General features: G+C 55.9%; 1 protein-coding gene across 1 annotated transcript in view; it reads right to left on the bottom strand.

Annotated features, from left to right (window-relative positions):
• Positions 1–14422, bottom strand: part of MOB2 (MOB kinase activator 2) — a 42499-nt gene extending 28077 nt beyond the window's left edge. Inside the window, exon 1 of the mRNA XM_012769552.3 lies at positions 14311–14422. Within this exon, the coding sequence (XP_012625006.1) occupies positions 14311–14327 (17 nt within the window). The 5' untranslated portion in view covers positions 14328–14422. The remainder of the gene's footprint in view (positions 1–14310) is intronic.
• Between the last annotated feature and the right edge of the window lie 447 nt (positions 14423–14869).

The following is a 14869-nucleotide window of genomic DNA, read 5'->3' as shown; positions in this document are numbered from 1 at the left end:
CACACCCTGGCTGCTGCTCAAAACAATGCAAGGAGAGAGAGAGAGGATGGACTGACAACCCAAAACAAACTCTGCAGCTCTGTCAGCCAACTGCCATCTGTGAATACCTGTGACCTCAATTCACGCAGGAGGGAGGAAAGGAAAGAAAGAATGAAAACGTGAGAGATGGAGGGAGAAGAGAAAAAGAGAAGTGGAAAACTGAAAGAGAAGGAGGGAGGGAAAGAAGAAGAGAAAAAGAGAATGAAATGGTGAGAGGCAGCGAGAGGCAGGGAGGAAGAAAGAAAAAAAGGGAGTCAAATAGTGACAGAAATGGAGGGAGGGCAGGCAGACACTTATTTTTGGGAAAATATGAACAATGACAGAATATTGACATTATTAAGAAATCATTATTGTTTTAGGTGTAAAATTTATTGTGACTATGTTAAAAAAACGATTCCTTCTCTTTCGGAGACATACACGGAAACATTTTCCAACAGAACGCTGAGATTTCAAAATACTCCAGCAATATTTTGAAGGAGCTGGGCTATTTGGAAGGGGGGGCCAGGAACGATCCCACCCACGATGCCCTACTTCTTTCCAGATTTGTGACTTTCCACAATCAAAAGCTCAGACAAGGCTGAGGACAAGGCTGTAATCCCAGCACTCTAGGAGGCGGAGGAAGGAGGATCGCTTAAGATCAGGAGTTCGAGACCAGCCTGAGCAATAGCCGAGACCCTGTCTCTACAAAAAATTTAAAAGTTGGCCAGCTGTGGTCTTGCATGCCTGCAGTCCCAGCTACTCAGGAAGCTCAGGCTACAGTGGGCTGTGATGACGCCACCGCACTCAAGCCTGGGCCACAGAGTGAGACCCTGTCTCCAAAACAAAGAGCTCAGATGATGCTGTACTCATTGGCCCCTGGGGACACACCCCTTGGCTTTCTGGGGCTTTCAACGGCAACGCCCCTCCGCAAGCCACAGCCAGGACGTGAGCAGAGGGTCTGGTCTGTCCTCCGGCTGCCCTGCACATCACAGGGAGGAGGACGGGTGGGGGTCGGGGGACAGGGATCTGCTCCTGCAGGGTCGTACTTGCACTCTGCCAAAGCCTCCGCCCTGGCTCTCCCTGAATTCAGGACACCACCCAGCGTGCCCCCACGTCCTCGCACGGGCCTTCCGACCCCCTCGCGGAGGAGGCCACAGCACTTCCTGCCTCACAAGCCACTTCCACGCCAGCACAGGCAGTCTGTTATCACCCACGCGCACTGCAGCCGCCCCGGCCTGTGCTCCCCCCACTCACAGAGACTTCTGTGCCCGTCTCACGCTGCATGGGGCGAAGAACCTGACTCGTCCATTATGTCTTCTAGCATAGCCACACCCAAGCGTCTCCATGCCGAAATACTGTGTTTCCCCAAAAATGAGACCTCCCCATAAAATAAGCCCTAGCAGGATTTCTAAGCATTTGCTCAATAGAAGCCCTACCCCGAAAATAAGCCGTAGTGATGGGCGTGGCTACGCAGCGTGTCTGCACAACCCATGCATTGCGTCGCGGAGCGGTAAAGAAGATGAGCAGCCCTTCTCACCTGCCCCATGAGACTCTAGTGCTCGACTTGCAACATTACGGCCAACAGTTCTAAAGGAAATAGAGTCGCAAGACATCCAGGATGGAATTCAGGGTTTGGAGAGTGATGATGATGTTCCAGAAGACGACGACTTCACTATATTTGAATGAATGTAGATTGTTGTACCATACTTAAAAAAAAATAACACATCCCCCGAAAATAAGCTCTAAGGGTGTCGTCTTGAGGAAAAATAAATATAAGACCCCGTCTTATTTTCGGGGAAACACGGTACATTTATCTGTGCTGGGGAAAAGAGGCAGGTCACACCCAAACTTTAAGGAAAAAAGTGCATGCGTGTCTAGAGAGAAAATGATAGAACTGACATGACAAAAATTCTAACATTTAGGGAATCTGGGTAAAGGAACACAGCGATTATTTACACTATGTTTGCAGCCCCTAATTAGATGCTAGATGCAGCCGAGGCCGCCTGACCTCGGAGGCAACAGCAGCTCAGCAGCAGCCGACCTCTCCAGAGCCAGGCTGGACCCACCGGACGGCAGGCTGGCACCTCCAACAGGTGGAGGAAAGTCAGCCCAAAGCTGAAGGAAAGTCAGCCCAAAGCTACACGCAGTGGCGCGGTGGAAACCTCCACCAAGAGCAAAGGCCGACTAAGGCACGTTCGGACAGAGACAGGGTTCGCCACCAGCGGAGCTGCTGGAAAGAAACCGCAAAAGGTCGTTCTGTAGGCAGAGCAAACCGGTTACAGAAGTGAGGGCAAAAAAAAAAAAAAATCAGAAAGACACAGGACGGAGTGACACAGCCAAATAAATGTCCCATAAAATCGGTAAATCCAAATAAAGGTCAGAATCCTCTCTGAGCGTGGCTGTCCGGTGGCCCACAGAGACGTGCGAGAAACACAGGACATTCCTGCCGTCTCCTTCCTGGCTCAAGCCGTCTCCCCAGACTCTGCGCTTGAGTCTCACCTGCAAGAATCCAGCCAGGCCCTGTGGCCTGGGCTGCGCAGGATCTACTTTCTGCATTGTTAACCTCCTCTCCTGTGTTCCTTCCGTCCTCTGACACACACCGCAGGCTGAGCTACTCTTGGCTACTGCATCCCACATGCCTTGACAGGTGATATTTCTGTTCCCTTGCAGCTAAAAGTGCTTTCCAATTTCCATTACAAGTTCTTCCTGTCCCACTGGTGACTTAGAGTGTGCTTCCTAATTTCTAAATGCAAGGAGTTATCCTACCACTATGCTTGTTTCCACTTCGGTCAAGAACATGTTCTGGATAATTTCGTCTCACTGAAATGTACTGAGGTTTGGGTCGGTTCCTGTGAATGGTCCACAAGCACACAGCGCACAGACTGCTGGTGCTGGGCTCACTGCTCTCTGCACTTCGAAGTACCAAGTGCAGCTGCGCTGAGCGGCAGGAACAGAGACGCGCCCTCCCCGTGTGCTGCTCCCCTCTCTGGCGTTATCGCAGGACATAGAGATGCGCTTGGCTTCGCAATACCTTCCCAGGGCCTGGGCCGGTGGGGCCGCTCTGCCTCCCCCCAGGGGCTGTCCAGGGATCCCAGAAGGCAGACAGCAGGGCAAAGACACAGCTGGGATGAGCACCCTCCAGAAGGTGACTGGGAGGCTCCCACCCCACTCTGTGTCTCGGTCCTGAGGCTCCAGGCCACCGGGAGGCTGGAGTCAAGTATCTGAGAGCCCACGTCCCAAGGAGTCTGCACAGGCAGAAGATAAGCAGGGGTCAGGACGAAGACTCATGAGCACAGGCAGGGGTCTCGGCACAAGAGGGCCTGGCGGCTGCGGCAGCCTGAGACACATGGAACCAGGGTCTGACATCCACCCACAGGCAACAGGGTCCACCAAAGGCTCTTTTAAGCAGAAGGACAACACGGCCACTCCTCTCTGGCAGCTTTGTGGAGGATGCAGATCAAAGATAAGAAATACGTCCCCTCCTCCCAAGTGTCGATGGCTATGAAAGCCTGGGCCACAGGGCCGGGCCAGCCCAGAAAACCCTGGCCCACCGGGAAAGAATCCAGCAAGGCCAAGGCCCTTGCAGGCTGCGGGGTCCAGCTCCACGCCGGGACTGCAGGGCGCGCAGGCCACGCACAACCCCAGGCTCTGTAACAGGAACCCGCCCAAGTCGGAGGCCCTCTGGAAAGAGCTCCGTCCTCACCCTGAGCTCTCTCAACATCATGGTAGAGGACACTTTGTTGTTTTTATTAGAAATGAAATGACCTAAACTTCTGGGGCAGAAATGACAGAAAACTGCAGTGCTGCCCGTGAGCTGTACGTGGCAGGCATGCCAGCCCTCGGAAGGGCCAGAGATTCTTCCACCTGCTCTGGCACCTGGAGGACGTCAGGACCCAACACCCCCAAATTAGCAGAGAAGTAACATGATGCCTGCGACATCCCGCCTCTGACAATCAGCTAAAACAAAGCATCAGAAGAGACACAGAGACCCCAGCCAGTGGGCACAGCCACCTGACCCAGTCACTGGGACGGGCTGCTTCAGAGGGGAACTGAGGCAGCAGGTCCCTGTTCCCAGCACCACAAGTGCAACACAGGGTGAGAGGCAGCCTGGTCCCCACCCGCACCCGTCAAGCCCTCCAGTCTCTCTCACACCTGGGGGTCACCACCCGAGGCCTTTACTGCACACCTGCTCCCGCGACTGCGGCCACCACTATAATCACAGCAGAACATCCAGGAGAGGCCCTCAGAGGGGAGGGGCAGCCACAGGCTCCAGGCCTCCTGCTGGGGGCTCCTGGCTCAGCTGAGTGCTCCAGGCCAGCCGGTGGACCCTCGTGTGAGTGGGATCTGAACCAGGGGTGCCCAGCCCCGAGTCCCTGCTGCACCATCAGGGCAGCAGCCAGCAGGCGCTCGCAGGGAGCGTCTCAGGGTACAGGACGCTTGCTGCGTGCCCAGTGGCAGCTCAGACCTCAGGAGCCGGCACACCGTGAATGCTGCTACTTGAACCCGAGTGTCCAGTGAGCAGAAGACGGCACAGCGGGCAGAACACCCCAAGAGGGAGCAGCACCTCACCCCAAAACACTGCCACTCCCACCAAGAAGTCAGTCACACATCTGGACTGAGGATCCTGCAGCGTCAGCAATCTGCTGCCACAAGGTCACAAGCAGACAACACTTTTATTTTCACATGAATTATAAATGCCTGGGAACCCTCAACAGATTCCAGCCTGGCCAGCACTTCTTCGGCCAAAGGTAGGGCGGCCTTCCCAACAGGAACCAGCGTGTACTTGACAATAAGAGCTTCTAAAACCCTGCTGACAGCGGCAATCTCCAGAAAAACGTCTAGGCCTCCCCTCTGAGGGCGCGGGGACAGACGTCCAGCCGCACAGCACGCTGCACGGAGCCCAGGAGGGACCAAGTCCCGTCCGCGCAGCAGGACAGACTCAGGAGCAGCCAGCCAGCCAGCAGGGAGGTGCCCTGGGTGCCAGAGCAGGCAGCGCCACCTTGCCCTGCAGCGACAGGCACACAGCAGCGGCTATGTGTGGCCTGGGGGTGGAGAGGAAGCCCAGGAAACAGACACTCACGAACACGCCTTATCAAGGTGGAGGGCACAGGAATCTGTGTTTAGCAGGACACGATACCATCATGGAAGGGCAAGATGCTGCCCTCAGGAGATGAAGGGGTCCCCTCCCCTCTCCTGAGGACACAGCAGTCCTCAGCCACACAGCTGCCTTCCAGGCTGCGGAAGGAACATCGTCACCGAGTATGAGAACGTCCACATCCCCACCAAGAAGAGAAAGCACTTCTGACGCACAGCGCAGACATCAGCCTGCACCCCATCTACACGGCAATGGGCTGACGGCAGATGCCTGTGGACCATCTCAGCCCTTACGTCCCTCTTCCTGAGACCGCTCTCATCTGACCATCACCCAACAGCAAGAGAAGGACAAGAACAAGATGACTGGGAGGAGGTGGCCCTGCCCCTTCGGCAGGTGACAGGAGTAGGCATTTCGTGGGAACCACTGGTCACACAGAGTGAACCACGGTCACCCCGTGCAAAATTGCACAGAACCCGTACCCACAGCTAGCCACTGGGCCTCCCAGGGGGCTCCAGACTTCATCCAGGGCTCCCCAAACGCACCTGGCTGTCCTGGAGGACAGGCGTCCCTGAGAGAGACACTGCTCCAGGGCCTCTGCGTCACCCTGGCCCCGCTGCCTTCTCCTGCAGCGGGCACCCGACAGCTCCTGAGCAGTCCCGTGCGTCCGGCCTGAATCCTTCCTGAGGGAGGAACCAAACGGTACGAGATCCAGCAACACGGGTGCGGGTCACCATTGCAAAAGGAAACAGGAATGATGTGAAAAGCACCCACTGAGATGAGGAGGAAAAGCAGGAGGAGGAGGAGAGCCACTGCTCCCTGGCTCCTGGCTTCCCCTCAGCTCCCCCACACCCCACTCCACCCTGGCCCCCTGCCTGGCTCCTGGCACACACCCCTCTGCTCCTAGGAAGGTGTGTAGTACGGACACTCCCAGGTGCCAGCACCTCCCAAAGCTTCTGTCTGGGCTTTCGCCTGTCTAGCGCCTCTAAAATCTGAATACTTGGGACGAACACCTCTAAGATAGAGAACTCAGCCAGCACTAAGAAGACCGGAGCAACTCCAGTCACAGCAGCAAAGAGCAGGCACTCGACTCACAGAAGAAACCCGCCCAGCCCAGCATGCAGGAGTGTCGGCCGGAGTGTCGGCCGCACCAGCTCTCCCACAGAGAAACGTGGACCAAACCAAGGCACCGTCCTCTGCCTTCGGCGCGGCAAAGAATTTTTTCAGGAAGGATGGCAGGTGTAGCCGGCAATGGTGTGCAAGGTGAGTGTGTGCCAACCCCCACAGCAACACAGCACTGGGTGCCAGTCTCTGAACGCCAGGATTCAAAAGGCCCCCCACAGCCCGGGAACCCTGAACCAGCAGAAGTGAAGGCACCCCCATGGGCAGCTCCTGGGGAAAGCCTGTGTGTGGCACCACACCAGTTTTAACTTAGAGCACAGACAGCAGCTGTCTCTGGGTAGCAGGACTATTCCTTTGTGTTTTCTGTGTTTTGTTTCATGTTTCCACGACGGATAGTTATCACTGAGTGATAACAGGGCAGGGGGCTCTATCCTCCTCCCAGACGGCCAAGGCACAAGGCATGAAGGACGCCGGAGACTCTGACCAGGACCTCACTGCTCAGGGACGGCTGGGCCCGCACTGGCAGTCGAGGCGCATCACAGGGCAGCGACGGGAAAACCCACTACTCTCATGTTCTCGTATCATGCATACAAAATCCAGAGCTCACAGTAACGTTTCCAATGCTTTTGTTAACTTACTTAGTACTCTCTCTCTCTTTTTTTTTTTTACATCAAAAATCTGGCTACTGATGACACTGACACATTAGTTTTAATCCACAATATTCACTGACTAGTTGCCAGATCACGAGACCAACGCTCTTTCACATAACAGACCTGCTAGGTGGAGTCCAGGAAGTCCTGCCGCCTTTCTGCTCTTAGACCACACGCACACCCTAACGCATGTCCCAGAGTCTGCTGACCCGGCCACCTCCACGGTTGTCGGCTAGAGCCAAGGATGGGCTCCTGGGTTCTGCTTACTTCACGGTTCACTCCCCACCCCTTTTTCTATTCAATCTCATATAGAATTTTTCTGTTCTATTTAAATCATCACAGAGGCGATTTAAATGTGCTCCCACTGGCTAAATTTGGGACAATCCATTCATAAAAAATATTAAAGACTGAGCCAGGTGTGGTGGCTCACACCTGTAATCTCAGCACTTTGGGAGGCCGAGGCGGGAGGATCACTTGAGGCCAGGAGTTTGAGACCAGTCTGGGCAACATGGTGAGACCCTGTCTCCACAAAAAGTACAAAATTAGCTAGGTGTGGTGGCACACACCTGTAGCTACTCGGGAGGCTGAGGCAGGAGGACCACTTGAGCCCTGGAGTTCGAGGCTGCAGTGAGCTATGATCACGCCTGCAATGCAGCCAGAGCAATAGAGTGAGACCCCTTTTCTAAAAAAATGTTAACAGTAAAAATAATAATAACAAAGACTATAATTTACTAAAAAATACTGAATGAAGCCCAAGAGTCCTGAGTGGCGTGAGAGGGAGGAGGCAAGCAGCCTTCCTGGCCAGAAGCCACCAGCGAGGCAGCCCGGGTCTCACTAGATGGCATCTTCCCCAAGAGGCCTTGCAGAGCCCCAGTTAAAACAGCTCCCCTGCGCCCTCTGCCCTCCAGCCGCCACATCCTGGGCTTCCTGTCATCCCGTCAGCAGCTGCCGTGACACCTGTCCACGCCGCGTCCCAAGCACCCAGAATGGGGCCGCACACAGGGGGCCACACCCAGAGGGCACCCAGCTCGAGCCTGCAGTGGCACCTGACTGGACCCAGATTCTCTGCACTCAGAACACCACTGCTGTGAAAAACAGCTTCCTATCATGTGGCAACAAAAGAACAGAGGATGGAGCAAGAGGGCACGCATGCTAGGAGACAGGGCACGGGAAGCTCATGCCAGCCCATGACACCCACCCAGCAGAAGATCTGGCCAGGGACAAACACGACAGATCTGACACAGACTAGCTGTACTCACACCAGCAGCTTTCACCCCACATCCCAGCAATTTCATGCTCCTGTGCTCACTCCCAGGCCTGGCCCCAGGCTCAGGCATCCAGTTTCCTGGGGTCACCCAACGCTGTCAGGAACTCCAAGAACTGCCTTCCAGCCATACCTGCTTCTGGTGGTGGGGGGGAGCTGCATGCCACTGTGGGAGCTCCTTGCCTTCCTGTCATGCCAGAAAGCTCAATTAACAGTGACCAAAAAATCACTACCATCCAAGCAGCAGCAGCAGCATGCCAGACAAAAAAAAAAAATAGGAGCTGTGGCACTAACTGCCCACATCTTCAGGGAAGCACCCCCAGGGAGCGGCAGGGACGGACTGGTGAATGTTCCAGCCCAGGCAACCCCACGCTAGCCAAGGGGACCTTGCAGAGCGGGGAACCAGACCACAGCACAAGTGCAGCCACCATCACAGGCATAGCGGCATCACGGACCACACGTGGCCTGCACACCCTGCCAGCCATCCCCTCCTGTTCCTGCAGGCGTCCACACTTTGTGTTTGTCTCCATTGTTCCCACTTCCGTGTTCCCAGCACAGGCCTGAGCACTGCACCAACACCGGCGGGTGTGCCCCATCCACGAGAAGTCCTGTGCAGAAAGGAAAACAAACACAACAAGGGCAGAGAATGGGAGGTGCTCTGCCAGGACAGATAGGAATAGCACACCCTCCCTTCTGGACAGGGCTGGCACTAGCGGGAGGCTCGACACAGACACACCTCAGAGAAACAAGACCTTCTCCTGCGGCTCGTGGCCAGCACTCAGTGGCCCTCACAAAAGTGGCCGTGGTTCAGCTCTAGAAACATCTCGGAAAAAAAAACAAAAAACAAAAAAAACAAAAGTGGCCGTGGGAGCTGCCGCCTCCATCAGCCTGGACCAGGTTCAGTGGGGCGGGTCCACCCGAGGACTGGGGAGCAGCTTTCAGGTGAAGCCCCCCTCCCCTGCCGCAAGCATGGCCAGCACAGACACAAGACTCGGGGCCAGGGTGTTTCCACGTTTCCACACCACTGCGTGGACAAGGCAGGAAGTGTTGGGATGACAGGGCATCGGCATGGAGGCCCCACAGAGGTGGCCCCCACACCCCCCTATCAGATGACCACAGCAGAGACTGTGGCTTCCTCCTGAGAGGAGGGCAGGCAGCAGGCCACCACCTCTTTGTCCCAAGCGTGCCCCCTTGATAACAGGATGTGGTGGACAGCGCCCAGTGTGGGCAGCTTTCCCAGGACCCGGGCCTGGCCTTGGTGAGCAAGGGGAGGCTGGTGGCACCTGTTGGTGGCAACACTGGGACAAAGGCTGGAAGCCGGCGCCACTGAGGAGGGCAAACATCAGCCCTCATGCTGGCTGTCCCAGGCGCACCCAAGAGAAACACAGCCCTGCCGACCGCCAGCCCCACCCCAGGGGGGCTCCTCCGAGGCTCCTCCAGTGGGCTCACAACAGCCAGTCCCCGCCAGCTCCAACACTGTGCAAGGGCTCCCGGCAGACGCTCCCAGCAAGAGAAACAATGCCACCAAGGGTGTGCAGGCAGGTGGGGGTCCTGTGGCCATGACCACCGCTCTTTCCAAAGGGAGTCTGAATGCGACACCACCCCCAGGCAAACACCCCCGAAAGCCCCAGCCCCAAAGCGCCCCTGGGTGGAGCCCTGACTTGAAGCGGGGTTCCTGAAAGCACAGCTTCACAGGGGGCTGCAGCTGGAGGTGCCAGCGAGCAGGACGGCTCTTCTGCTCACTCCCCTGTGCCTCCGCAAGCACCCTTCCTTGCTCCTGGGCCACATCTTCCTCCCTTCCATGCAGGAAGCTCCCCACACGCACACTCAACGCTCCCACGGCCTCGCCTACAGCCCCCCTACCAGCCTGAGAACTCCTGGAAAGCAGACGCTGCTGCTTCTCGACCCCGGGACCCCGCACAGGGCCCAGGAGCTCAGTCAGAACCCGCAGCCCTGGCCGAGGATGGGGCCCACTCACTGTCATGAAAGGCTGTGTTCACGGCAGCAGAAAGTGGACACACCCCAATGGCCATCACTGGTGAAAGGAGAAGCAAAATGTGCCCATCTCCACCCAGCGGAATCTCACTTGCAATAAGGACAGAACCGTTGACACATGCAACAACATGGCTGAGCTTTAAAACCATTACACTACGTGAACCAGTCACAAAAGACCACAGATTGGGATTCCCTAGATGTGAATCAGTAAATCCATACAGGCAGAAAGCAGATTAGTGGTTGCCTCAGGCTGGGGGTGGGGACAGGGAGTGACTGCCAGTGGACAGGAGGTTTCTTTGGGGAGTGATGGCAATGTTCTAAAATTAAACTGTGGTGATGGTTACACAACCCTATAATCTTACTAAAAATTATTTAATTGTACACTTAAAACAAGTTAACTTTATGGTATATAAATTACATCTCAACGAGGCTGTTAAAAAAAAAAAAGTCTAGAAACTCAAGCCGGTTCAGTCTGGGAGTCCCCTAATCAGATCCAATTGTCAACACCACTGACATCCTCCCAGGAGGTAAAGAGAAAAACAAATCCTGCAGAGACATGAATCTCCTTCCGAGCAGACAACACCCGAAGGCAGCTCTGGGAGCTGAGAAGGCCCAAGACCATGCAGCAAATGCTGTCAGCTGACCTGGAGAGGCTGTCTTCCACGGCACCTGTCCTCAGTGACCAACACTGTGGTCTCACCTTCTCTGGCCAGAGCCAGAAAGCTCTAACCTGCGCCTCACCCGCAGCCCCAGCGAGAAGAGGACGAGAGCTCCCAGGGAGCGGCCTGCTCGCCCTGGCTGCGCCCAGGCTGCGCCCAGCAGGCCCCACACAGGGCCCTCGGCTGGGGGTTTGCGCCTATTGGTCACAAGGGGAGGAAGTGTGTTTCTTCTCCTGCATTTCCAGATGCTCAGAAGCTTCTGGATTGTGCTTTCTATTGGGGAAAAATTTAGACTCATATCTTCAGGTCACAAATGCCATCACTGCCAGGTAAGGATAAAACAAAAGCTTCTCCGAAACCACCCAACACTGTGGTAGAGTTCTTCCCTCTCCCAGACTCCAGGGAGCTGCCGCAGTCACGCGGTGTCTGCTCTCGAGCCGGCTTACTGCTCAGTGGAAAAAGACGCCACCTCATCAGCCGTCCAGGATGCAACAGAGCTTGACTGTAAGTAGAAACCCTTTTCAAGTTATGAACTAGTCTTTGCAAGGAAAGAAAGAAAGAAAAAGTTTAACTCTACAGCTACTTCACCAGCAAGCTCAAGGCAATACCAGGCAGAGGAAACACCCGGGAAAGAGATGGCAGAGAGCCACGCCTGCAAACCACCTCCAGAGAAGTCCCAGCAATGCTCCTGGTGCACTGGCTATGTTCTGGCTTCCCCAGCAGGCTGCCCCAAAGGGCCCTTCCTCAGGAGCAGCTGGGAGTGCTGAAGATAAGGGTGCTGGGCTGCTCGGCAGACCAAAGTCGAGGTTCTTCACTTGCACAGCTACAGACCATGCTTCTGTCTAACCAAGACAAGGGAAAAGGCCATGAGCACTTTCTGCTGCTTAGTTTGCTGCTTAGTTGAGTCCATACTTGGTCCCCTGAGATGAACTAATTCAAAGAAACATTTTCTTTAAAAAAAAAAAACAAAAAAAACTTTCAAAACATGAGAAATGTATTCCAGACTATCTGGTTATCTTTGAATGGTTTGAATTAATAAGAATATCAGGTGGTAGTAAAAAATAACACATTTCGCCCAATTCTTCCAGACTGACACCTAGTTAAAGGATTAACAGCCAACTAAAGCCGGCACTGAGCACGCGAGAGCTGCACAGGCAGGAGCAGCTCCTCACCCACCACGGATCCCTCGCCAGCCGCGTGGCTCTCCTCCAGGAGACCGGGAGAGACCTGGGAGTCTCCGTGGCTCACTCACTCCACAGCTTTCACATCTTCCTATTCTTACACTGGATGCACAATAAACATGCAAAATGGGCAGAAGGAAGAAGGGACAGAGGAACCTCTGGGCATACCCGCTTGAACACAAGCTCTGGAGGGGGAATATACTTGACAACTGAAATATGCCATTTAAAACAGGAGGCACATGTTTAAGGAATTGTTAAAGAATTCACAATGTCCAATATGCAACCCACTAAATTTAAAAACACATATGCATTCAAGTCGAGGTAAATGGGACCAAAAAATAAAAAATAAAGAGAAATAAAAACACATACACAAAAATAACCACGCTCCATCGTAATTCCTCCTTAAAAATCTCTATCGCCCTTTTGGAACTGTGTGTTTTTACAGCCAGGCAGCCATGAACGTCCCTTCCACTCCCAGGGCCCCCAGAGAGGCAACAGCTCCAAGGGTCTCACCAGCTTTCCTCTAGCACCTGGGCCGACTCCCAGCCTGCAGCCCAGGAGATGGGTGCTCCACTGTCCTTCCCTGGGGGACTACGTGGTTACCAAAGTCCTCACAAGGGTCACCAGAACCAGTTCCTCAGAAACCTAACTGTGGTTAATGTCTGAACACTCACAACGATGACAGCAAAGTCTGTAGCCTCAGTCAGTTTCCAGGCACAAAGTACCTGCTACTTTCGGACACTCACATGCAATAAGCACAGATGCAAAATGCAATCTGCTGCCTCCTCGGCAGCCCCACTGATCCGGCTGGTCCTCCTGACACGAAGCCCTGTGAATTCAACTCACTGGATCAAGAGTCTACGTCTCCAAAACACATGCACTCGGAGGCCAGGCTGCTTCCAAAGCAGTCCCTCCCAATAAATCCAATGAATATACACAACAAGCAAGTGTGTATGATCAGAATAAAGCAAACACAGCTGTGTGCCCTAAACTCTCAGTGCCTGTGGGTTTCAGAGGCCTCATACAAAACGCCTCCCCATACCGACAGTAACCAACACTTACCACGAGCCAAGCACCGTGCTAAGGCTTTACTTCAGTTTATCCTTCCACAGCCCTGCACTGCTTGTAGTACAATTACCATCTTACAAGGGATTTTTAAAAAGAGGTGAAGTGGCCATCCAAAGGCACACAGCTAAGAAGCACACGGCTGGATGGCAAGATGCCAGGTGAGCCCTCCCATGCGTGGCTGGTCCCCTGCACCCCACACACTGTCCTAGCTCCAGGACTATCGCTGTCAAACTCAGCACTACTTTATAGTCTTTTCATTTGTCCCCCACGCTGGGTGTCTTCCCTAGCCTCCCCCCTTCGCCACGCTCTATGCAATCTGAAGGCAAGCATGGCTCTGATCCACCTCCTTGGTTATCCTCACAGCACCAACCACGGACCTGCCCTACAACCCCCAAGGACCTGAGATACAGAAATAAAATCTCCACCAAGCCTTTGACCTCCCTTGCTGGACTTCATTGTCTAGACAAGCCCTTCTACCACCCCAAAACCAACAGCGACAGCTCCCCACTCTCGCCCCAGGCCCCTGGAAAGAGTGACCTGACTCCTGAGAGGTGCTCTAGGTATAGCTACAATCTGAGATAAGCACAGATGCATAAGGATCACGCTGTCGGGAGAAAAGTGCCTGCCCTCGTTTCTCAAAAGGAAAAAAGTAAAAAAAAAATTAAATCACTTTAGCCGGTATAACTTTTTGCAGGCAACGTGACGATGTTTTACCTGTTCCACCTTGTTTCTCTAATTCCCGGCAAGCTAAACACAAAAGCAAACGGGAGGGGAAGCCCGGCCGCTGCTCCCCAAGCGCGAGCAGCGTCCCAGCTTCCTTCCTACTCCACCCTCTGCCCGGCCGCGCGCGGCAGACGCCCAGCGCGGCGAGCCCTCGCCTCGCGGGACCCTGCCCCGCCGCGCCCGACCGTCGGCCCCGCTCTCCGCCGTCGCCGCCACCCGGCTGGTGTCTCAGAGAAGTTGGGGTCCTTTACTTTTGACTGTTTTTTTAAGAGGCCGTTTTCCGCCGGCGTTCCAGTCATTATTCCAGAAACAAGTTCCCCGCAGCCACCGGAGCAGGCAGCGCAGCCCCCACCACCCGGACCCGACGCCCGGGCGGCGCGGGGTCGCGGGGCCTGACCCCGGACAGGGACGGAGCCGGACTGTCCCCGAGACGCGCCGCCTCGGGCCGGCCCGCCGCCAGCCAGAGCGGGCCCCGGGCCGCAGCCCGCGCCCGACGCCCTTGACCCGCGGCTGCCCCGCGCCCCGCCCGCCGACTCACCCCATAAGCCAGTCCATGGCTGCGCGGGGCCGCCGCGCCCGCCGCCCGCCTCGCTCGGCCTCAGCCCGGCGGCCGGAAGTAAACACTCGCTCGCTCACTCCCACACGCGCGCCGCCCGCGCCGCCGGAAGTGACGCGCCGCGCGCGGCCTGCTGGGACGCGTAGTCCCGGCGGCCCCTGCGGCCCCGCCCGCCTCGCGCGCTGCCCTGCGGATGCTGCTTTGGGGACTGTCCCCGCGCGCCCGGATTGTCCCCCTTCGCACCCCGAGTCTCTCCTCCCGCGCCCCGGACTCTCTCCCCCGCCGCACCCGACTCTCTCCTCCCTCCCACCCCGACTCCCTCCCCCCACTCCGGACCGTCCCCCCAACACTCCGGACTCTCTGCGTCACCCCACCCCACCCCCGGCGCTCCGGGCTGTCCTCGCCGCACCCCGAGTCTCTCCTCCCGCACCCCGGACTCTCCCTGCACTGCACCCGACTCTCTTTCCCCGCACCCCAGCTCTCCCACCCTGACTCCCTTCCCCCACTCCGGACCGTCTGCCCCCCCCACCTCACCCCCGGC

Source organism: Microcebus murinus, chromosome 4 (assembly GCF_040939455.1).
Source record: "Microcebus murinus isolate Inina chromosome 4, M.murinus_Inina_mat1.0, whole genome shotgun sequence".
NCBI classification, from domain to species: Eukaryota; Metazoa; Chordata; class Mammalia; order Primates; family Cheirogaleidae; genus Microcebus; species Microcebus murinus.
The sequence above is the reverse complement of the archived record's forward strand: the minus strand, read 5'-3'. Positions and strand labels throughout refer to the sequence as shown.